The sequence below is a fragment of the Zeus faber genome (genome assembly GCF_960531495.2).
Source record: "Zeus faber genome assembly, chromosome: 9".
Classification (NCBI taxonomy): Eukaryota; Metazoa; Chordata; class Actinopteri; order Zeiformes; family Zeidae; genus Zeus; species Zeus faber.
In genome coordinates, this window is record NC_137197.1 from 3,135,435 (window position 1) to 3,161,327 (window position 25,893).

Consider the following 25,893-nt stretch of genomic DNA (forward strand, 5'->3'; position numbering starts at 1 on the left):
GTGAGGCGGGCGGATCGCCCACTTAACCTTGAATGAAGCGTCTCATTTTTCATGTGTTTTTTCACAGGAGTATTACAGATGTTTCATTTTAGAACTTCCTGCGGTGCAAAAGCGCCTTCTGTGACCGATTATAGTTTTGCGAAACACAGCACGAGTTACAGCTTTACGACCTTACACGCAGCATGAGAGACGAAGCTTGGTCTGATCAGCCTCGAGGGTGACGTCCCCGCTCCTTAAACGAACGAAATCGCGTCAACATTCTTCTACTTCCGGTAAATTTACGCCGGTTTTTCACTCATTTCTGCTCTAAATGTAGCTCGACATTAATCAAACTCAAACAAAAACACGTCTGGAGCGTCCCGGTTCCAACCAGACCTCAACCATGTCTGCCTGTTGTCGTGTCTCAGATACTCGGAGCCCGAAAAACCCCAAGAAGATATAAAATAATAAAGATCTGAGCAGAGACAACAGAAACAAGCGAAACTAGCAAAAATAAAGAGTCCTGTGGGTTGGACCCCTCATGACGAGATGAAATACTGTAAAAGAGAAAAATATAAAATAATAATTTTAACAGAAAATGTAGACAACGAAATCAAATGTATTTAAACAACGACATGTCTTATTCATGCTCAACTTGGGAAGACTCGACATGTTTCCTAAATTCAGTCTTGAGGGTTCAGGCCACGGGCGACACGCGCTGACCTGGGTGAGACTCGCGCAACTGGCAACCCATGGCCGCGCCCGCGCGTCCTGTGACGTGACACCGCGTCATCTTAAAGAGACAGCAGCACGATGCGGAAGCGGTACGATCGATTCGCTCCCCCCCGCGGAGCGCCGGCACCGAGCGGAGGATGCGCACCGTGTTATGGGACGGGCCTAAAGCCGAGCGGGTGATTCACCGTCCGCCTGTGGATGTTTGCACAACACCGTCCGCCAGCCGCGCTTCCGCTTCCACGCCGCCGTCTCGCCTCCTCCTTCCTCCGAGCCGCGTAGATCGGCGCTCGGCTGCCCGCGTCTGGCCGCGTCATGGCGGAGGATCGGGTTTCAGCTCCGCAGCTCGGCGCTCTGTTCCAAATGGACCCGCTGCTCAAAGCCTACCAGGCGGACTTCGGCAGGAGGTAACGCTCTCCGAACGGCGGCTCGGGCTCCAGTGAAACCCCGACGCTGTCTACTAACACGCCGGGTTGAACGCTGCCGTCCGCCGTTACTAAAACACCGACGAACGCACTAATAAGCCGCGTTTGCTCACGCCCACACGCATCAAAGTCACCTTGGGACCATGTTGACGTTTGCAGCGTTTCCCCTCCAGGTTAAAGTGGGAATCCATGAGGCTTCTTTTGGGGGGAAAAAAATATATATATATATCAATTTAAAGAAATAATAACATGACGTCATTGATACGTTGTTGTAGTAGTCACTTCATAAGAAACAACTCTTCAATGTATTAACGTAACTATGTAATGTCTGATTTTAGGCGATTGACGCCTTTCCCATTGTCAGGAGAAATATGGTTTTATTTCAATTTTTTTCTGGTGCATCAAGTTCGACGTCACCAAGGGGCCGTGTCACGGTTCAAGTGTGATTGGAAACAAAACAGTAGAGGAGACAGCAACTTAAACAAACAACGAGATAAAACTGAAAACCTTGGAGGAGAAAAAAAGTATTTTGAGCCGTTCAGGGGCGTCGGCTCGTTCTTGAACGACCCGACGCTCCAAGATTCAAGATTCAAGATTCAAGATTTTTATTTGTCACATACATATACATACTTCCATACATATATGCAGTGAAATGTAATGCAACGCACCCGGTGATAGCACACAATAAGTCCTAGGAAAAAGTACAAAAATAAAATAAAATAAAAAGTAGAAAATTCCTTTCTAATAGACCGACTAACTGACTCCTAAAATGTAATACAGTAAGTGGAATACTTATAGAATAAGATAAAAAATATATAGAATAAAATACAATAAAAAATAAATTGAAATAAAATGGAATAGATAGAAGGAATATGGCTATGTATATACAGATATGTGCATTTAAAGTGGCATGTGCATTAAAGTGGCATGTGAATGTGAATAGTGTGAGGTAGTGTTTGGGATAATACAGCACAGTATACAACAGTACGGCGCAGCAATACGGCATCACGAACAACCCTGAACAGTGACACAGTATGCGGTACAGTATGCTACATACAGTACAGTAGGTAGTGGAGCCTAGTGCATGGCTCAGTTAGGACCCCTGGTGAGGTCAGCGTTGACAGTTCTGATGGCTTGAGGGAAGAAACTCCGTCTCAGTCTCTCTGTTCTCGCTGCGTGACTGCGGAGGCGCTTGCCCGACCGCAGCAGCTGAAACAGTCCGTTGTTGGGGTGATGAGGATCCTTCATGATCCTGCAGCTCTGCTACTACACCTCCTGGTGTATAACTCCTGCAAGGGGGGGAGGGTAGTTCCAGTAGTACGTTCAGCTGAACGCACCACCCTCTGCAGGGCCCGCCTGTCCTGGGCAGTACAGTTCCCAAACCAGGCAGTGATGTTGCCTGTCAGGATGCTCTCCACTGCTCCAGAGTAGAAGGACTTGAGGATCCTCACCCAGACCCGGAATTTCCTCGGCTGCCTGAGGTGGTAGAGACGCTGCCTCGCCTTTCTCACCAGTGTCTGTGTGAACAGTCCATGTTAAGTCCTCTGTGATGTGGACTCCCAGATATCTGAAGCTGCTCACCCTATCGACAGAAGTCCCATTAATCCACAAGGGCGCGTGCGTCCTCGATTGTGATCCACGCCTAAAGTCCACAATCAGCTCCTTGGTTTTGCTGACGTTCAGGTGGAGGCTGTTGTCCTGGCACCAGAGTGACAGGTCAGCCACCTCCTCGCGGTAGGCCTTCTCATCACAGTCGGTGATCAGGCCCACGACCACGGTGTCGTCAGCAAACTTGATGATGGTGTTGGAGCTGGACCTGGCCACACAGTCATGTGTGTACAGGGAGTACAGTAGGGGGCTGAGGACGCAGCCCTGGGGGGATCCTGTATTCAGGGTGAGGGAGCTTGACATGTACTTCCCCACCTTGACCACCTGGGGGCGGCCTGTGAGGAAGTCCAGGATCCAGGTGCACAGCGGAGCATTCAATCCTAGCTCCAACAACTTGACAGCCAGTCTGGTGGGAACTATGGTGTTGAAAGCTGAACTAAAATCAATGAACAGCATTCTCACATAGGCCCCCTTCTGGCCATCCAGGTGCGTGAGCGTGGTGTGCAGTACCTGGGAGACCGCGTCATCCGTGGATCTGTTCTGCCGGTACACGAACTGCAACGGGTCCAAGGTGCGGGGGAGGGAGGCGCAGATGTAATCCTTAATCAGCCTCTCGAAACACTTCATGACCACCGAGGTGAGGGCCACCGGACGGTAGTCATTCAGGCAGGTTGGAGAGGCGATCTTCGGGACAGGAACGACGGTGGACCTCTTGAAACAGGATGGGACCACTGATTCAGCCAGAGCTAGCTGGTTAGCACAGGTCTTCAGTACTCGTCCAGATATGCCATCTGGACCCGCAGCTTTCCTGGTGTCCACCCGCATCAAAGCCCTCCTGACCTCGTGCACGGACACTGAGAGTGCGCGCTCGTCCCCAGCGGTGTAACTCCAATTAGCCGGCGAGCTAGCGGTGCTGCTGCCAGACTCGAACCGCGCATAAAAGGAGTTCAGTTGGTTGGCCAGGGAGGCGTCCGCACTCGTGGCTGGGGAGGAGCTGCTCTTGTAGTTTGTTATTGTTCGCAGCCCCTCCCACAAGCGTCTTGTGTCCCCCCGCTCCATCTGCAGCTCCACGGTGTCTCTGTACGTCCGTTTAGCGTCCTTCACCGCCCTCCGCAGATTGTACGACGCCGCTTTGTAGTTGTCCATGTTACCAGATACAAGTCCGTCGTTGTAAGCGGCCGTGCGCGCATTCAGAGCGCAGCGGATGGATTTATCAACCCATGGTTTCTGGTTTGGAAATATCCAAACTTTCACCGTGGGAACGATTTCATCCGCGAGCGTAGCCACAAAACTCACTACAACCTCCGTAAACTCGCTGACGTCACTTGAACTCGCTTGGAACACGTCCCAGTCTACGTCAGTCAGAGCGTCCTGAAGCGCAGCCTCTGATTGGTCCGTCCACCGCTTCACTTCCCTCGTCATCACCAGATCCCGCGCGATCAGAGGCCTGTAAACAGGAAGCAGCGAGATCGCGGCGTGATCTGATTTCCCGAAAGCAGGAAGCGACACGTGCTTGTATCCGTTCTTGTAAGGAGTGTAACAATGGTCCAGAGTTCTGTCTCCCCTGGTGGCACACGTGATGTGTTGGTGGAAATTCGGCAGAACTTTTTTAAGGTTGGCCCTGTTAAAGTCCCCAGTCACCACCACAGCCGTGTCGGGATGTCTGTTCTGAAATCCGCACAACACATCGTGCAGAACCGACAGAGCTGCGTCGGTGTCCGCTTGCGGTGGGATATAAACGGCTGTAATGATGACCGTGCTGAATTCCCGGGGGAGATAAAATGGACGGCATAGTATTGTCAGCTGTTCCAGGTTCGGCGAGCAGGAGTGGGAGAGGAATTTGGTGTTGTTGGCGTTACACCAGCGGTTGTTTACCATTAGGCAGACGCCTCCACCTTTGGATTTCCCCGACTCTCCCGTTCTGTCGCCGCGGAACACGGAGAAGGCCTCGGCTGGACGTATGGCTTCATCCGGCACCAGTGGGGTCAGCCATGTTTCCGTCAGGCAGAGGACGCAACAGTTCCTCGTGTCACGCTGGAATTGAATCCTCGCTCGAAGTTCATCCATCTTGTTCTCCAGGGACTGGACGTTAGCAAGAAGGATGCTTGGCAGAGGTGGACGGTAAGGTTGCGTCCTCATTCTGACCCGAATGCCGCCTCGTTTACCTCGGTGCTTCCGCCGTGGGCCGGCTCGTGGAACAGCGACTCCATTTTTGTTGTTGTTGCGAGTGTTCCCGCGTAGGATTTCCGCCGGCCACTCTGCTCCCACGGATAAAAAGTCCCAAAGTTGTTCGTTTAGGGAAATTTTTATATCCATGAGTGCATCGCGGCCGTATGAGTTAATTGTTGATGTTTTTCTGGCGAACATCGTGATTAAAAAAAGGAAAAAAATACTAAAGAGTAAGAAAGTAACCGGAGCGCCGGCGCAGGCGACCGCTAGGGGCGGCGCCACTATCGCCCCCAGCCTCCAGCGGAAGCCACGGGGAGCGTCCATGCCTCCAGCGGAAGCCACGGGGAGCGTCCATGCCTCCAGCGGAAGCCACGGGGAGCGTCCATGCTGCCGGCGGGCCGGTGGCTCGGAGCCCGGCGGGGAGCGTGGGGGTTACCTGCTGTGGTCCCCACGGTGCGATCCCCACACTCACAACATTTTAGGGTCTCCTTTGAGCAAAAAAAGTCCATAACTTGTGATTTGGATTCTGAATAGGATATGAAATGATGGAGTGATACATATTATATAAAATGATACATATTCCGTTCTAATAACGCGCCAATGTCCAAAACTTCCAACAAGCTTCGGATCTCGCATCGGTAAAAAGGCCAGAATTAACAGGTTGACCCCAGTGTCCTGTTCCGATCAGAGTCAATCGGAGGCAAAGCCGATTGAAACCCGGGTCTATTGCAGGGCCATTTGACCTGGGACTGAAACCCACTTTTTTTCCTTTCCCACTGGTGAAAGGGGTATGAGTTATTTTTTGTTGTTGGTGACGGGGTCTGCCACACCCAAGAAGTGAAGGGCAGCTGGGGTGAATTAGCTTAAGCAGCGTAAGGAGTACCACAGGGTGACATACAAGAGTAGAGGAAGGTGCACACAGGTAGACTACATCTTATGCAGGAGGTGCAATCTGAAAGAGATTAGTGACTGCAAAGTCTTGAAGGGGAATGTGTTGCTAGGCAGCATCAGATGGTGGTCTGAAGGATGACTCTGGAGGCCAAGAAGAGCAGGGTTTAACGCCATCCTGGAAAGGGAGAGGATGCCGGAGGAGAAGAAGTATACTGGTACCCATCTTCAAGAATAAGGGAGACGTACAGAGCTGTAGTAACTACAGGGGAATAAAGTTGTTCCGCCACAACATGAAGTTATGGGAAAGGGTAGTGGAGGCTAGGTTAAGAGGAGAGGTGGGGGTCAGCCAGCAGCAGTATGGTTTCATGCCTGGAATAAGTATTACAGATGCAATGTTTGCTTTAAGATGCTGATGGAAAAGTACAGGGAAGGCCAGAGGGAGTTGCACTGTGTCTTTGTGGATTTATAGAAAGCGTATGATAGGGTGCCGAGAGAGCAAGTGTGGTATTGCATGAGGAAGTCGGGGGCGGCAGAGAAGTAGGTAAGAGTGGTACAGGATATGTATGAGGGCAGTCAGTCAGTAGTAAGGTGTGCAGTAGGCGTGACCAAGGCATCAAAGTGGAGGTGGGACTGCATCAAGGATCAGCTCTGAGCCCTTGTTTGCAATGGTGATGGACAGGTTAACAGATGAAGTCAGGCAGAGTCTGTGGACTATGATGTTCACAGATGACATTGTGATCTGTAGCGAGAGTAGGGAGCAGGTGGAGGAGAGCCTGGAGAAGTGGAGACAGCATTAGAGAGAAGAGCAATGAAAGTCAGCAGGAGTAAAACACAATACATGTGCCTGAATGGGAGGGAGGGCGGAGAAAAGCTGAGAATGCAAGAAGTGGAGGTGGAGAAGGCGGATGAGTTCAAGTACTTGGGGTCGACCATCCAAAGCAGCGGAGAATGCGGGAGAGAGGTGAAGGAGAGAGTACAGGCAGGGTGGAGTGGGTGGAGAAGAGACTACAGGCAGGGTGGAGTGGGTGGAGAAGAGTGTCCGGAGTGATTTGTGACAGAAGGGTTCCAGACAGAGTGAAGGGGAAGTTGTACAGGACGCTAGTGAGAGCAGCCATGTTGTACGGTTTAGAGGCGGTGGCACTGACTAAAAGGCAGGTGGATGAAGTGGAGGTGGCAGAGTTGAGGATGTGGAGGTTTTCATTGGGAGGGACAAGGATGGACAGGATTAAGAACGAGGACATTAGAGGGACAGCTCAGGTTGGACAGTTTGGTGGAAAAGCGAGAGAGGCCAGATTGAGATGGTTTGGACACGTGTGGAGGAGAGATGAGAGTTACATTGGGAGAAGGAGGCTGAGGGTGGAGCTGCCAGGCAAGAGGAAGCCAAAGAGAAGCTTGATGGATGTGGTGAGAGGGGACATGCAGGCGGGTGGTGTCAGGGAGGAAGATGCGCAGAACACAAGGTATTGGAGGCAGATGATCTGCTGTGGCCATTCCCTAACGGGACCAGCCCAAAGAAGGAGAAGCCTAATTAATTGTGGTCAGTAAACCGTCTATGGATGACCGTTCACTAGAAGAACAGAAATAATATACCCACCCACCTCAAGTGGCCATAGTGTAAACCCCCAGAAGTCAAATACCTCATGTGAATCATGTTAATGGAGAAAAGCAGCACCCCATTACTTCCTAGTGTTAATGTGCGTTGGTTTTCTAAAACGTGGTGGTTCTCAACATGAGGTCCAGGGACCCCTGCGGATGTTCAGAGCCCCTCAAGACTCCCAATGTGGGCTTTGCGGCCCCCCTGAGGGTCTTCGGCAGTATTGCAAGGGGTCCTCAGTGAAGGAGGTGCTTAGCATGCGTCTGATACAGTCTGGTCCTGTGCAGCTGTCGTTGACTCGCTGCTGAGCTTGTGTGGTGCACCACCTTTTTATATAATTTTATCATTAAATCTAAACTATATCTAACATGTCTTTACTATCTTATCCTGCAGGTGTTGCATTGCTATAAAGTAGTGTTGTCAAAGATACTGCCTGCAGGCTGGATTTGGACCCCATGGAGTCCTGTACGGCTAAAAGACAAAATTGAATAAAAACAATTATTAATATAGACTTATTCAGTTATTATCTAGAGTCAATCATAGTTCATGGAATGAAACAAAATCCCTAAAATGAACACACTTTGTAGTTGTATCAGAGACAAAACGTTAATTTGCTTGATTCCAACTTTATTAACCCCCGAAAATGCATCTGAGCGGGCTAAAATGAGTCTTGACAGCCCTGCTATCTGCACAGTTACTACGTTTGCCGAAATTAGATTAGAAGCTGTTACCATTAGAAGCTGCTCTGCCTTTCATTTGAACCTTGATGTTTCAATGTTTGTGTGATTTTCTGAACCCTCTGAACACTAAGCTTTTTCAGAGCGTGTTTCATCCTTTACATTTTGGCTCATATTGCACTCGTTTTTGACAGTAAACATGAAGTGTTTTATATCTCCTATGTCACCTGTAAGTGTTGTCGTCATGTCCTGGGCTCTACCAGCCAACAGGACACGATGACAACAACACTACAGGTGACATGAGATCTGTGAACAAAAGGACAGAGCCAAAACCAAAGGCATGGGATGAAATCCATCCAGATATGCATCAACCTATCGGACTCTATAGCGACGGCTGTGATTGCCCCCACAGATGTGATCTACGGCTCCAATTTTACGCCCGGATCTCTAGTTTCCAGAAGCGTTCATTCACAGCTCGAGGCTCAAGCATAGCTCAAAATTTGAGCATTTGAATAAAACTTTGCGCACGGGATGGCATACACTCCCGTAGTGTTCAGGGTGTTAAATGTTGTGCAATACAAAGCTCAGACAGAACGACACATCTGCAGTGTTTAGTCGGTTTGAATGGAACCTGCTGCGTTTGCCCCCTTGGTGCGGCTCCTTTGGGGCAGGTGTGAACGCAGTACTCGCTCTCGGATTTGGGCCAAAACAACAAAAATAATGAAAAGCCTGGCGCACACAGAGCTCCCACATTCCCACAATGCAATCTGTTAAAGCCACAGGCCCCGCATCCCATGACACGGTGTTAAACCCACTCGGACCAAATAACAAACAAACGTTTGAATTTAAAGTTTAAATTTCAGTCTCAATCGGATTAGGCAAACTGACTAATTGGTGACGAAGCAATCTAAATAACGCTACCCATCACTTTTATATATATTTTCCATTAAAATATTTAGATAATTTTGCTAAACCCTTTTATATGGTACTTTTCTTTAGTTGTCACTGTTTGAGAAACAGTATAAACAGTGCACACACACACACACACACACACACACACACACATACACACACATCTCTGCCACATGCAGGAAGTGGAAGGCAGCCACGGTCAATTAGCTACAGCGTTGCTAGTTGTGGTCAGTAAACCGTCGATGGATGAACATTCACAAAAAATAACAATATCCCCAAAAATCTTTCACTTTCAAATGGAATTCTGGGATTTTAAATGTAATCCTCCCAACAGAGAGGATCTGATAGGATTGGCACTTTGAGTAGAGATTCTGTTGTTAAATCCACAATGGTTTGGCTCGATAGAAGAGGCTTTGGATTCATTTGCAGCTTCTGTCTTCTGAATGGACGACCAGTTGGCTGCATCTCTTGGACCAGGAGGGAAAATACGATTAACTCAAGTCTAAATGTATAAATACCACTTTTTTTTTTTACTCAATTACTCAGTTCAACGACCCAAAGCTCCAATCCTTCTTGTGACCTGCAGTACAGCAAATCATTTCACAGTATTATAAAGTGAATATTATTGCAGTGCTCTTTGGCGTTTGTTTTTGTTATTTCCATGTGTGCTTGACAGTACACGAATGAACTCCCTGTCGGCTGCGTGTCCTCACTCAGGATGTTTGTTGTTACTGGTATTCACGGATATTTTCCTGGAGGTTCTATTTTTTGGGGAAAAATCCAGTTGGTTGAAGTCATTTAACTTGGTCTTCTTTTGCAGCACACCTAATCGAGGCTATAGAAACCCCAGATGGTATATTATTATTATGCAATTCCATTTGTTTTGTTGTTGACATGCTCCATTGTATACTATGTGTTGTCCTATTATACTGTCATTTTAGAGATAATTCACTTCTGCCTCTGAGATAAGACTATTAGATGAACTGCTGGTGTTCTTTCTGCGGTACTGGCCTTGTGGCCAAACTAATCTTTAAAAGTAAACAGACGTGTCCTGGAAGTCAACGGTCCCAGGGGACATTCTGTGTTTTGTAACTCCATTTGCTTAACGTCATTGCGTCCAGTTCCTGTTCCTGCCTTAAATTATTTGAAATTTTCTCTCGTAATATGGGCTGACATTCAAACCAGCCATCCAATCTTGATGTCATTTTTCCGTTTCCTGTAAGCTTCATTAAAGAGATCTACAAGTCTTTTTTTTTTTTTTTTTTGTCTAAATTCCGTTTCATTAGGTTTTGTTTGCTCGAGTCACAGATTTGCATTATTTGTGTGTCTCAAGCACACAATGTGTCTGAAGTTAACGTTGCGCGGTGCCATCAGCAATGCAAAGCGGCAGTGAACTCGACTTTAGTACCGTAGAGATTCTTATCGCTCATTGCTGCGGCGGATGTGCTTGGTAATGTCAGGTAACAGAGCAGCTGCTTTACACCTGAAAATGTCATCCAGATTGCGTCCTGGCGGCGGACGAGCATGATGAAAAGTAACGCACGTTATTTTACATAGGATGCTGGCGCTCCGTCGGGCCCCTGGTCTTCAACACCCCCAGCGTTGAAACCTGCGTTGCGAGCCACGGTGTTGTGAAATCAAGAGCTATCAGCGGCGGCATCTCGCTTTGCAGAGAATAGTACTTATCTTCTTATCGGAACGGAGCGAGGCCTGTGACTGCGCAGAGAGAGAATCCACATTTCATCACCGTGTCACGGGCAGTGGCCCCAGTGGCCCCAGTGGCCCCAGTCCGTTTGTTGAACTTCGGTTAAGTCAGTTAGAATTATTGAGTTTTGTTGTGGAGTTACCGTTGGGCGCTCTTTCCACCAGGAGCCAGGAGGAGAGTGTTTGTTTGGTGATATATTGCCTTATTATATTTTAGGTCTCCAGACTGTGACCATTAAGTTGCATTATATGACCATTTTTGGAGACAGTGCTGCTATATTCTATAACTAGGAGCACCAGTGCGACATGCAAATATGCTGACCGTTTTTTTTTCATTTTAATTTTTTACATCATGTGAAACGAGGGGAGAGTGAGAATTGATTTGATTGAGTCAAGGACGGCTCTTCCTTGAGGTGATAAGCGGCTGCCTAGGGCGTCTTCCCGAGGGGGGACATGGAGAGGGAGCGATCGAGGCGCAATTTGCGCACGTCTCCCTCTCCGACGCTGCCGACGATGTGCACGCCAGCGATGGGGCGACCGGCGCAACACAACAGTGTGTTTATAATTTAATTTACGTCTCCTTATGGAAACAAAACTGTGCGTAATGGAGACACTTTGTCCGTGACTCCCCCCCCCCCGGGATAATTACAAGATTTGGTCCTTTTATTCTGCTCCTCCGCTCTTTATCCTTTTGTTGGTGATTTTAGAAAGTGTACCCAAAAAAATGTAAAAGAGAACTGAACCTCTGCGCCACCCCCTGGTGAGACCCTGTGCTCCATCCCGGGCCGCGGTGTGCTGCGAGGGGCGTGTGCTACTCGCTGGCAGAGCCTGGAACACCTGTAGAATCTGGACGGAGCCTCTTCCAGCACACTGCGTCTGTTTCCCTTTTAATTTTATTAGTTTTTTTTTTTTACCTTTTTTAAATTTAATGACTGTAAATCTGTCTCTGCACCTGCTCAGCTGGCGGATAAAGAAAATAGAGCGAGCGAGTGACACACGGACAAAGCTCATTCACATTCACAAAGAGGATGTATGTGGATATATGCACGAAATATTTTTATATAAAAACAATTCTGCTGAAACCCTGCATATTTATTTGTGTGTGTTTGTGATAAAAAGCTGAGACTCGTCATGGTTGTTAATGACAGTAATGTACCGACCACAGACCTTATGTTCACATTTGTTAATTTATTATTTGGTCTCTATGTTAAAAAAACCCACAATTTAACTTAATAACTTTGTCTGTTAAAGCACTTCTTCGAAATTGTGACTTTTTCCTTAAAATAAAACAGCACATTGTTATTTCTGTAAATTGTATATTTGTTACCAAAGCGTTTATCAGTAAAACAGTTAAGATGGAAAAAAATATGATGGTGCAGCGTTTGAGTCCTCACACTGTGTTCAGGAAAATACTTCTTAATAGGTCCTCTTACTCTCTCTACTCTTCCTCTAATCTACTCCACCACTATTCTACTCTGCCTCTACTCCACCTCTATTCTACTATACCTCCACTCTACTGCTACTCTACCTCCAATGTATTATACCTCTATTCTACCTCTAATCTACCCCAACTCTATGCTATTATACCTCCCCTCTACCTCTATTCTACTCTACCCCCACTCTACCACTACTCCACCTCTACCTCCACTCTACTGCTACTCTACCTCTAATCTACTATACCTCTATTCTACATCTAATCTACCGTAACTCTATTCTACTCTACCTCTATTCTACTCTACCTCCACTCTACCACTACTCCCTCTACCGTTACTCTACCTCTAATCTACTTTACCTCTACTCTGCCTCTATTTCTGCTCTACCTCTAATCTACTCCACCTCTAATCTACTCTACCTCTATTCTACCTCTAATCTACTTTACCTCTACTCTACCTCTATTCTGCTCCGCCCTATGGCTACTGTGTCTCTAATCTTCTTGACCTCTATACCTATGAGGCCTATACCTTTACTCTACCTCTGATGTACTCTACCGCTACTATACGCCTATTATACTGTACCTCTATTGTACTCAGCCTCTACTCTACCTCTAATCTACTCACCCTTTACTCTACCTCTAATCTACTCTGCCTCTACTCTACCTCTAAGCTACTCTACCCCTATTCTACTCCACGTCCACTCTATCTCCTTTTACTCTACCTCTACTCTAACTGTACAGTATGTCTTCTCTACTTCCCTCACATCTACTCTTCCTCCTACTCTGTAGGGCACTGATGAGGGGAATGCACACTTTTAATCTATATCTTGACAGGAAATATATCATATGATTCAAGCCTTACGTGCATTGATTTAAAGACATGGTAAGATAACGTTTTGTTCATTGTTTGATGTTTTTCCGTGCGGATCTGTTTAATTGCAAATGTAGACTGTGTGCAGGAGTCTCTGCATGCTTTCTGGATTTCCAGTTTCCTTCCTGACTCCTTGATATAGGTATGCAAAGAACCTAGTTTCCATCTTTCTTTTCTTTTTTTTTTATTCCCAGGAGTCATTTTCTGGGAGGAATCTGTTTCATATGTCATTGTCAAAGAACAATGGAAAAACAGTTGTAGATGTCAATTCTCCAACCCAGTGAACTCTATTGATATGCGTCATCATTTACCCCCTGTTGTGTAAAGCATTGTTTTTTTTTGTTCTTGTAGGTTGTCTTTTTTTTAACTTATTTTTCTTGCACCAAGTAGAGCCATGTATCTGCAAAATTTAAACAAATGGATGCAGCAAGGAATCCATTGTTTTTCCTTTTTGCATTTAATGTGTCATCACAACTTGTTTTAGAGTTAAATTACAGCAATGCTGACCAGGAGGAAGAGGCTGATTGAGATGTAGCTGTGATATCTTCAAAGATCTGTTTAAAGCTCCAATCTCATTTGATTTAAGTGCATTGTCAGTTGTGCTCAATAAGTGTTCTGATGAAGAGGGAAAGAGATATCCTCCCATCACCATACAGGGGAATGAACCTAATCAGATTCTGAAGATCCCTGAAGCCAGGCCCCACACTGGCTCGCTGTTCGCTAGTTTATTCAAAGTTTGTTAATATTACACATCTCCAAATTGCACCAAATTCGACACTGCATGTCCTTGGGTCCCAAGCATTACACCCACACAGGCTGCTTTCACACATGCACTCCGGACAGTGCCCAGAAAATCCAGTCTGGACATTGTCCAGAGTTGCCCTTTCATACATGTAGCTCACAACCGGAGATTGTCAGTGTCAGACATGTTTACACCACTTGAAAATATTCCTTTTGGTTTAGACGAGGGGCGGAGCCTAGGTAGAGCGTGCAGGAGGCAGGACGTGACGCAATGACGCTGCGGATCTTGGCACAACCAACTACTTTTTACCAGGTTAAATAGCCAATCTAGTAAGCTACCCACTAAATGGTCTATTCATCTGGAAGGTGAAGGTGAGGGAAGTCTTGGCTTGGTAATTGGTAGATAAATGAGAGCAATTTCTTTCTGTATGGAATAACTATTAACATGTGTAGTAGATTTACGAACAATTTAAAATTGCTGAAAACAGAAGGATATGGGAACATTTAAGGTGTGTGTGTATATAGCAAGGGCGGACACAGCTGTTGTTTGCCAGTTGGCAAACCATGGATCAGCTGTCGATTGCCAAGATTGACAAAATGGTTGCTAAATATCATAATTGAGTGGTTATGATCCTATATAATTAGAATCCATATTTCAATATTCTCACTTGTTTTGCCATCTTTGACAGTCAATGAATACGTCAGGGCAGTGGATAGTTGATAATGGCCCAAATGTTGCCTAGGGCAACTGGGCAACCTATATTGTCAGGCTGTGATATAGAGGGGGGGTACCAGCACACTGTTTCCACCGGAAAACCAAACAATGAAGCAAGGCTCGAAAGCACCTTTGGCTGTAAATGTTGCTGAATCCCCCTCATATTGTGAACTTACTTAACTTCTTTAAAGACAGCTGTGCCAGGGTTCCGTTCTCACTTCCACCTTGCTTGGGGGTCACTGCTCACCAAAGATATTAGGTGAGCAGGAAATATTAGCCCTCATCAATCAACCTTTCTGAAAACATTCAGCTACCTATTTGGCCTCATTAATTTCACTGAAATGACATTAACAGCGGCATTTGAAAGTCACCTCGTTGCTGAGCTCTGGAAGGCGAGGCTCTCTGAGACGTTACCGCTGGTGTTTCTTCTCCAGCTCGTCTGGTGCTTTCCCCGTTACCTCAGCACATCTTGTTGTTCAGGAAAGGCTTCAGCTGTTGCTGTCAGGCGCATGAAACGCAACAGAACAGAAAAGTCCTTTCCAACTGACCAAGTCACACCAGGGTGCCCAGCGCCTGGCAGCGTTTGAGTTTACAGAAGACGGATTTCAGAGATAGAACCCCCCTGACCCTCTCCTTCCAAAGAGCTCTTCTAGATGGGGCGGTCAATCCGTATTCCTGTTCGCTGTATTCCACCTGTGTTCAGACCTGAATTATTGTCACTTTTATATGAAAAACTAAATAATGTAATCCAATAATCCAATGTTGAGAGCTCACAATCAGATATTGTGATGTTAATTGTTGTTGCTTGAATTACACTTAAAATACCGAAATGAGTGGTTCTCAACGTGGGGTTTGGGGACCCCAGGGGGCCTTCAGCAGGGTCCAAGGGTTCCTCAGCAAATCATTAACAGCTAAACATAATCTTTAATTAATTTCCAAGATGTTTGGAGAATGGACAATAATGACTGTTTGGATCCTAGTTTGACTGTTACTATATGATTGACAGTATGTCATTTTGGAATAAATCATATCCAACATTAAAGATCTTCTCAGATTGGATCCCAGAGACAAAATCTCAATAAATGGGTTCCGTGGCCCGATGCATATCAACTTAAGGTCCTTGATATGAGTAAGGTTGAGGATCACTGACCAATATTACACTGTTGTCCTGCTAATAAATCCCTCTGTGTCACAAAACCCAAATTGCACCTTTTTTTTTTTGTTATTTTTTCTTTAATGCTGTAGTTATTTTTAATGATAAGTGCAGATTTGATTCTGTTTCAAGGTAACCGTGCGTTTTCCCAGCCTATGAGCTGTGTCGCACTCCTCCTCCGGCCTACATCACTGTGGACGTCGGAGCGCTGCAGAGTATTTATCAGCAGAGGGAGGTTTATCTGGAGGTTGACGTACGTGCTTTAATAATATGCCTCTGGCTCTAGGCTGGAGGCCATCCTAATCAATGTTTGCCACAAGGGGAAACTTCGATATTAATATCTCCTGTACATGAGTTATCACTGGACAATCAATATCGTTAACGTTATGGAGGATTATTTTCCTCCAGTGTCAGTTCTGAAACTTGGGGCAGAAAATAATCCTCAGGCTATGGGTCACAGCACAGAGCTCCCCTGTTGTACATGGAATGTTCCCAGTGCGTGGGTACAAAACATTCAAATGTTGCATCTCCCTTACAAAATAAACAGACAGGTGGCATTTATATGCTATTCTGATCGTTTATGCTGTGGGCTGAAGTAGTTTATAGTTGGCAAACTAAGCATTCATTATTTAGAACTCAAAAAATTTGTTAATAAATATCCCTATTATTTAACCATATGGGGGGGGGTTGTGTATGTGTGTGTGTGTGTTCGTTTTTGATACCGTATTTCCTCAAATAGTGACTGAGGGCCTTTATTTTCCTCAACTGCAGAACGTACCAGGCCTTTATTGGAAGCACGCTAATATACTGATCAGCCACAACATCAAAACCCCACTAATTATCATTAATATTGTGTAGCCGAAAAACTGCACTGTGTGTTCTACACCTTTCTATCATAGCACCATTCACTGTTTCAACACTTTGTGCTGCAGTAGTTCTTCTGTGGCATCGAACCAGACGGACTAGACTTCACTCCCCACGTGCATCAATGAGCCTTGGGCCCCATGACCCTGTTGCCAGTTCACCGGTCGTCCTTCCTTGGACACTTTTGGTAGTAACCACTGCAGAGCGGGAACAGCCCACAAGACCTGTGCTTGTGGAGATGCTCTGACCCAGTCGTCCAGCATCACAATGTGCTCCTTGTCAAAGTGGCTCAGATCCTTACGCTGCTTCAACACATCAACTTCAACAACTCACTCTTCACTTGCTGCCTAATATATCTCACTCCTTGACAGGTGCCATTGGAACCAGATGATCAATGTTATTCACTTCACCTGTCACTGGTTTAATGTTGTGGCTGGTTGGTGTATTAGAGGCAGGTTTTATTATCTAATTCTCTCTGTTTAATAAGTATATTTAATCCTATTTTAGTATAATTTTTCAATCAAACTTCCGTCTGGGTGCCATGCAAACACATGTATGGTGAAAATAGAGAGCTTGTAGCGACCCAAAATGTCGCACTTGTGGTGCTAGTTCACAGGGAATTACAGTTTTCCGAGTTCGCCTTGAACCATACAGTACAATACAAACAACTTTAATAATCCCACTAGGGGCAATTTGTTTGGAGCAGCTTGTTGTACACAAAAACAAGTAACATACAAACAGCAAACAAACAGCAAACAAACAACCTGCTCCCGGGTCGCACAGGTAGCGTGAGCGCTCCCCCCGTGAATGCACCGCTTCCTGCTTGGAGCGCTAGAGAGCGGCAGTTCTCAGAGTGGGGTATTTGGCCCCAAGAAGTGATCTGTGATCTGCCAAGCAGCAGTAGAAAATTTTGTAAATTAAATACATCGACAATAAAAAACATAACGTTTATTAATTTTTTGGGCTTTGTTTGGGAGTTGAGCTTTGCACTGGATTGGCGCTGCAGCGCCAATCAGTTTTCCCCCCGGACTTTATTTGAGGCATATATCTGTCTCTGTAGACCACGCTGCCGTCATTTTTTAAGGGGCCCGTTTTTATTTGAGTACCGGTTTATATTTGAGCGAATATGGGAGTTTAATACATTTTTTTACATTCTTAATAAGTAAAGAAAATATAAGACCATCTCCGTAGCCTGGCGGTCTGTGGGTTAAACGGGGAGCACAGCATCTCCATCAAAAGCAAATATTTCAAGAAGGGCATGGAGGATTAACGGCAAGATGGCTAAAGGCTCTGTCTGATTATATAAAATATGCAAGAAAATCGATTTTTGATTGAGCATATGACTTCATTATATGGAACCAATTGTCTTTTATATGTACTTAGAGTGTCTGATTATTACTGGCACTGTTACAGTAACTCGCTGTAATCGGGGGGGAGGCTAGGTGTCCCATCACACCCCACCCTCCCTGTATCCCATTCCCTTCTCGACAGCCTGACTTTCACAACAACTAATGTCTGGGTGGTGGAAGTCTCCTCACCGAGTCCATCCTTAAGTCATCTCTCTCAGTAAGTCTGAATCGGTGGCAAAGCAGCGACGGGAGTGCCTGTTTCTGTCCGAAAGCTTTTATTTAGCAGCCGCTGTCTGTGCGTACTGGGGCCGACACGAGGAGCAGCTGCTGAGAAATGGCACTGTTTCTCCAGCCCATCATCACTCGCCCCGGGGCTTCCACATGCCAGTCTGAGCCTGGTTCCAAGGCTGGAGGCGAGAGAGCGCACTTAGCCCTGCTGTCTGCAGGAGCCTCTACTCCGGGGGGGGAGCCTGATATGGACCCCGGCTGGCTGCAGGACCTTTAAGAAAGATAAATTGCAAAGTAGTTTAGTCCATCCTGCCCAAGTTGAAGGTAACAGACAGAGGTTTATCTTTCAGGATATGCCTGTAGTCACAATTTGTTGCGGCGATGAGGCGTGTTCATTTGCATAGCTTGGTCAGGGCAGGGGAAGGTAAAGGTCTCGCAGAAATGCATGTGCTGTTTGCTTCACCGTAGAAACTGGCGTTTGTGCCTAGCTGATGCTTTCCTTGCTGCTGCCTCATCCATTGAATGAATGCAGACTATTTGCACGGTTATGGTGAACATTTGCATACGGGTTCCAAGTTTGCTCGGAGATTAAAAACTAGCCACCCCATTAAAACAGGTTGAAAATGGCTTTTTTTTTTTTTAATCAAAGTTCTCTTTTTCAATTCCGCTGAAGGTATAATATGCTGTTGAATTTCAAATATTATATATTTTCAGCCAATGCAGGATAGAGAATCTTGTTATGACATACAACAGTTGGAAATTTCTATACATTATTATATTAAAAATACTTGTCTCTGCTGTTGATCTACCTGCATTGATCATGTTTAAGCTGAATTTGTGCATTTTGTCCTCTTGGTCTGAAGGTATGGGCTTCTGAGGAAGCAGCTGTCCACCCTGGACGAGGTGGAGGGCGGCTTCGACCAGTTCACCCGCAGCTACACCACCTTTGGCGTGCAGCGAGAGCCCGACAACAGCCTGGTGTTCCGAGAGTGGGCGCCTGCCGCCGAGGCGCTCTTCCTCACTGGAGACTTCAGTGAGTCTGCCGCGACCTTGTATGACCCCATTGATCCACACATAGTCTCATGGATCCACACTGTATCTGAAAGGCTGCGAAAACAAACAGATAAAACGTCAAATAATGGACAATTTATCATATTGCAAAGTCTTTATGAGAAAGTGAGGTTCCCTCATCATTTCACTATAGAGTGCAGGTAGATGTAGAGTAGAAGTCAAGATGGAGTAGAAGGGTGTACGGTAGAATAGACTCCCTTGTCTAACTTTTGGACTAAATCATAGCAGTAAATAAGTTATTTTCCAGTTCAGGGATTTGATTGTTGTCTGTAACGTAGCATCTGTAACATTGTAGATTCCATTATAAATTCCATGGGAATCGTCATTAAATCAAGGTAAACATCTTTATTTCATCAAAATGTGATATAAACTTTTTGATTAAATGAAGATGTTTACATTGATATGACAAGTAGGCATCCCCACTAAGTATACATTTTGTTTATTGTTTTTACTTAAGTGGATGTCACAAAATAGGCAATTCAACCAACAAATAATGTATTATCTAATTTAATTACAGCTCAAACACCTTCACAAGTTCAGAATACTTAAATTTGTTAATTTAGTAACAAATCAAATGGAGGAAACAATTCTAAAACATAACTTATATTACAATAAGATTATATTTTTATTAAAGCTGCTTTCACACGTGCATTGCAACCCTGAAATTATCCAGACATTACCCGGAGGAGCTGTATGTGTGAACGCAAATGTCCGAATTATTGGGAACCGACATTTCCTGGACTTTACTCAGCCAGCACCCTAGTACAATGTCTGTGTAATGTCTGATTGAGTGGTATGTGTAAACAGAGCAGGTGATTGTCCGGATTTGCCGCTTCCGACTCCTTTCTGCTTTCCTTTATATTCCTTTACACTCTTTAGTTTATATAACGTCCAAATACATGGAGTATCAACCCCAAAAAGGTCGGAAGCCTTGTCCGCTATCTTTGTTAGCCTCATCCGCCATCTTAAAACTCTTCAGTGTCATTGTGTCGCGTCCTGCCTCCTGCACGCGCTACCCAGGCTCCGCCCCTCGTCTAAAACAAACAGAATATTTCCAGGTGGCGTAAACACGTCTGACACGGACAATCTCCAGTTGTGAGCTGCATGCGTGAAAGCAGCTTTAGAAGATTTTTTTGAGAGAGAATTATCCAATTTTGTATTGAATGTACACAAAGGAGCTGAACATACCATAACCGTGGGGAGATGCGAAACAGAAACAAAACCAAGACGCCAAGATCTCCCCAAAAGAAGATTAAAGGCAACAAAAGAGGAACGTGCTGCAGAGGAAGCTGGAGCGCGGTCTCCCAACGAGGCGAGGAGTCTCGTCTGGACGCCTGGCGATAAACAAAGAAACAACGTCTTCCTGCTCACGGCACAAAGAGACTTGGCAGCCGCTGAAACGACACCACGCCTCACCGTGACATCACAGAGGGGTCTCCGACATGGAACCCTGCGCCCGATTACCTCGCTGTTTGGTTTTTTAAATTCAGACACTGTCGCTGCACGTAGCGCTCCATTCCAAAGAAAAAGATGACATCTGCATTCCGGGATATTGGTCGAGCTAATTGATCATTATCTCTTAAATCAATTCAGAAGTCTGCGACGTCTCGTTCTCCACTCAAGGACTTAAGCTGGCGTTTTAGAGTTCCAGACACATTTTCCATGATCTTGAGAGAATCTCAAGGGATTCTTTTGTCTTAAGGGTAGTTTGGTTTGAGACGGTCAGAAAGTGTTGAGTCCAGACAGAATCTCAGGCTGACTTGACATTATCTCAACTCTTACATCTGGGCTCCTTCGGTCTCTCCGGGATTTTAGAAGTCTTTTGAAAGTCTTTTGGTGGAGCCCCTAAGCCCTCGCCCATAACTATTTTCTTTTCTCCGTCGAGCAAAGAAAGTTCAAATTATGTGCAGAGGTTTGATCACTCGCCATAGCTTTCGTTCGGATATTGTGCTATTGAATATTTTTCAAACTTTTATCATTTATCATCAGTAACTTTCATTTCATACATCAAGGGTGTCTCATTCAAAATGAAAGTTTTGAATTGTTTTTGACAAACCGTCCCATTAGATGAATCCCCGACTCACTCCACCTTCTTAATAATAATGCAATAATACAAAAATCAGCCTCACTGGAAAACAGAAGAAAGGAGGAGGAAAATATAGCTTAAAAGAGCCTGAAATTAACTTCTGCGGTGGAACTACAGGGAAAAAGATTTCATTCCAAACACAAAGGTTGCATATCGTCATGCTGCGTTATATAAGATATTCAAAATATTCGCCTGCTTGAACACAAAAGTAGCATAAACTGAGCAGAAAAGGGAGGGTTGTGCGCTACGAGGGTATTGGTCCATTTTAATCAGCCAACCTGGGAGAAGGAAATGTGGTAAATATTGATAACACGGGATAAACTTGCATACTGAGGGGTTTCTCTTCAGTGTGGGATGATTGTTAATATTTTAGTAGCTGGTTATTTCATCATCACCTGCAAAGTTTTAGAGAGTGCAACCTTTCTGTTTGCACTGAAATCACTGTTGCCTCTGGTCCCAACTTCTGAAGGTAATTTTAGGTTACCAATACCGTCAGCAAGGGGTGTGTGTGTGTGTGTGTGTGTGTGTGTGTGTGTGTGTGTGTGTGTGTGTGTGTGTGTGTGTGTGTGTGTGTGTGTGTGTGTGTGTGTGTGTGTGTGTGTGTGTGTGTGTGTGTGTGTGTGTGTGTCGGCTACAGCCCTAATTGACAGTGTATCTGTATACGATACACAATTTCCTATACATTGATTTACTTGTGGTGGCCCGCCACTATCAACATTGACCGTCACATATTGATTTAATATTTATTTTACTATTTAAAATGGGTGAAATCGTATTTTATTGTAGAGCTGCGCGCAGTGCATTGATTTGCTCGGCCCCTCCCTGCCCTGCTCTCTCACGTTCTCTGTCTCGCTCACACATTGGCGACCGACCCGTCTGTGAATAACCCTCCTCCCTGTGCACACACTGAATTGAAACATGATCATGCGTGGGATGTTTGTGATGGGTACCAGAACCCGATACCACTACGGGACCGGGTCCTATACGATCGATATCTACAGAACCCAATCGCAACGCAGATTTCGGTGCCTCATGCCTCATTTGGTGTTATGCCCGAGCTGCCGGTTGAAAATCCACCCTCTGCTGCTCCGAAACCGCCACACGCCTCCACTAACATCATTGTGTGGAGCGCGCCGCCGCTTACCTCTCCCGCGCGACTCGCCTTGACAACTTCGTCGTCTGCACCAGAGTGCGGTCGACACAAATGACGTCACCAGGGCGTGATGCCGTGGCCCCTGGGGACCTGGGCGAGGTCACGCAGCGCTGATATTTTGTGACCTGGGCGAGGTCACGCAGCGCTGATATTTTGTGACCTGGTGCGAGGAGCCTGAGGGGTGTTCCCCCGAAATGCATCGAAAGCGATTGGCGACGAACCATTCAGCACGACTGCAGGTGTGTCTCTCCTCCTCCGCGTCACTCTCCGCTCTGTACGTTCTCCTCTAATTGGACTTTTTCGTAGTTCTACTCATCATATCACAGCATCATGTTCAGTTTAACATTATTATCATATACTTGATCACAATCCAGATTAAGGATTACATCTGCGCCTCCCTCCCCCGCATCTTGGACCCGTTGCAGTTCGCGTACCGGCAAAACAGATCCACGGATGACGCGGTCTCCAGGTACTGCACACCACGCTCACACACCTGGATGGCCAGAAGGGGGCCTATGTGAGAACGCTGTTCATCGATTATAGTTCAGCTTTCAACACCATAGTCCCCACCAGACTGGCTGTCAAGTTGTTGGAGCTAGGATTGAATGGTCAGCTGTGCACCTGGATCCTGGACTTCCTCACAGGCTGCCTCCAGGTGGTCAAGGTGGGGAAGTACATGTGAAGCTCCCTCACCCTGAACACAGGATCCCCCCAGGGCTGCGTCCTCAGCCCCCTACTGTACTCCCTGTACACACATGACTGTGTGGCCAGGTCCAGCTCCAACACCATCATCAAGTTTGCTGACGACACCGTGGTCGTGGGACTGATCACCGACTGTGATGAGAAGGCCTACCGCGAGGAGGTGGCTGACCTGTCACTCTGGTGCCAGGACAACAGCCTCCACCTGAACGTCAGCAAAACCAAGGAGCTGATTGTGGACTTTAGGCGTGGATCACAATCGAGGACGCACGCGCCCTTGTGGGTTAATGGGACCTCTGTCGATAGGGTGAGCAGCTTCAGATACCTGGGAGTCCACATCACAGAGGACTTAACATGGACTGTACACACAGACACTCTGGTGAGAAAGGCGAGGCAGCGTCTCTACCACCTCAGGCAGCTGAGGAAATTCCGGGTCTCGGTGAGGATCCTCAAGTCCTTCTACTCTGGAGCAGTGGAGAGCATCCTGACAGGCAACATCACTGCCTGGGTTGGGAACTGTACTGCTCAGGACAGGTGCGCCCTGCAGAGGGTGGTGCGTTCAGCTGAACGTACCACTGGAACTACCCTCCCCCCCCTTGCAGGAGTTATACACCAGGAGGTGTAGTAGCAGAGCTGCAGGATCATGAAGGATCCTCATCACCCCAACAACGGACTGTTTCAGCTGCTGCGGTCGGGCAAGAGCCTCCGCAGTCACACAGCGAGAACAGAGACTGAGACAGTTTTTTTTCCCGCACGCCATTAGAACTGTCAATGCTGACCTCACCAGGGGTCCTAACTGAGCCATACACTAGGCTCCACTACCTACTGTACTGTATGTAGCATACTGTACCACATACTGTGTCACTGTTCAGGGTTGTTCGTGATGCCGTATTGCTGCGCCGTACTGTTGTATACTGTGCTGTATTATCTCAAACGCTACCTCAATTTATTCACATTCACATGCCACTTTAATTCACATGCCACTTTAATTGCACATATCTGTACATACATAGGCATGTTCCCTCTATCTATTCCATTTCATTTTATTTTTATTGTATTTTATTCTATATATTTTATTTCTATAAGTATTCAACTTACTGTATTACGTTTTAGGAGTCAGTTAGTCGGTCTATTAGAAAGGAATTCTTTACTTTTATTTCTTTTTTTTCCTAGGACATATTGTGTGCTATCACCGGGTGCGTTGCATTACATTTCACTGCATATATGTATGAAAGTATGTATATGTATGTGACAAATAAAAAATCTTGAATCTTGAAATCATATCCATAACGTTAACTACTCTTATGGAGCACGTACCAGCACTTCTCACAAACTGCTGGTACTCTGTTCTGTACTCTCAAGTGGACAAATCGAGCGGACATATTGTAAAATATATCATATCTTATTGAATTGGAGCACACGTCTTCTTCAAATTATTAAAATGCACAAGCTGCGAGCTCCGGCTCCTGTACCAGTACGCAGATATGGTACGCAGTTTAGTTTCTCATAATTTACAATATGACATTGGAGATCACATTTATTTTTCACTTGTACGATCGGACAACTGACAACTGATGAGGCATTCCACTCCCCCAACACAGAGTTGACTTGCCCTGGGCAAGCGGGCAAGCATTGATGTCCAGCCCTGAAAGATGCGGACAGTGGACAATATTACCCTCAAAAATACAGGGAGAATAGCAAACCTGCTAGTGATTTAAAAGTTCGAAAATCGAACGCTCATTTTGATCGATGTTCAATATATACTGTGTGTGTGTGTGTGTGTGTGTGTGTGTGTGTGTGTGTGTGTGTGCGCGCCGTAAGATAGATCAGACGCTTTTGTGCAAAGCTACTTACATAATAAAATCAATCAAAGCAGACGTCGACCGTTGGAGCAACCTGAAATGTAAATTTTTGTGCACCCGTTTCTAAATTCAAGTCCCAAGATAGCTGTTAGGAATCAAAAAATTTAAGAAAAATTCTTACAAATGTTTTTTTGTTTTAGCGAGTGCAGTATGATAAGTCCTTATATGTTATGTCAATATAATATGTCAATACAACAACTTGGAAATAATTGAGTCAACATCAACAAGAATAGTAGCTGAGATTGGATCGGATATTAAGGTCTTCCCAAAAGAGCATGGTCTTATTATTGGTGTTATTATTATACACAATAAAGATTGTTCCTAAAACAATCCAAGTGGCTTGTGTAATCTCCACCACAACAACAAACATATGAATACCCTATGTTATTTATTCAAAATATGATCCATAATGTGCACGAACAGGGAGCTATCAGAAGATGAGCATGGACAATATAGAGACACATTCAATTTGAATAGTGCTGTTTGGATTAACTGGTTCATATTGTACATTGTGTGGTACTTTTGTTAATGATTTGATAACATTCAAAGCATATTCTATGGCGCTGTAAGGTGACGGCGCCGCCCCCTTTCCAAACAAGCCGTAGTAGAGGGAAATTCCATTGTAATATCAATGCCCCCGGAATGAAATACTGTCCCAAACTGTACAATCTGTCAATGTATTTGTTGTCCCTATGTGTCTTCTCGTGCTTTTTACTTCCATCGCTGCCGTCCCTCATCGAGATTTCCGTTTTCCTTTTTCCCTTTTAATTATCTCCCAGGACCTTGGGCAGTAGCTCAATTCTAACATTCAATTCTGTGAGAGATTACATTTTGACATGGCTCAGTCATATTATTTGATTTCAATTTCATAGCAAATGTGGAAACAGCCCAGCAGCACCGGTCATGAATGTGGTGGAGGTTGGATGCGTAATACACTGTTTTTTTTCTGAGGACGTTAAGCAACGAAAGATAAATAAA

The 25,893-nt window shown here is 45.6% G+C and overlaps 1 protein-coding gene across 1 annotated transcript in view; it reads left to right on the top strand.

Moving 5' to 3' along the window:
• Window positions 1-969: 969 nt before the first annotated feature.
• The window catches only part of gbe1b (glucan (1,4-alpha-), branching enzyme 1b), a 113,140-nt gene continuing 88,216 nt past the window's right edge, over window positions 970-25,893 (top strand). The window contains exons 1-2 of the mRNA XM_080006319.1: window positions 970-1,118; window positions 18,908-19,077. Of these exons, the coding sequence (XP_079862445.1) occupies window positions 1,027-1,118; window positions 18,908-19,077 (262 nt within the window). The 5' untranslated portion in view covers window positions 970-1,026. The remainder of the gene's footprint in view (window positions 1,119-18,907; window positions 19,078-25,893) is intronic.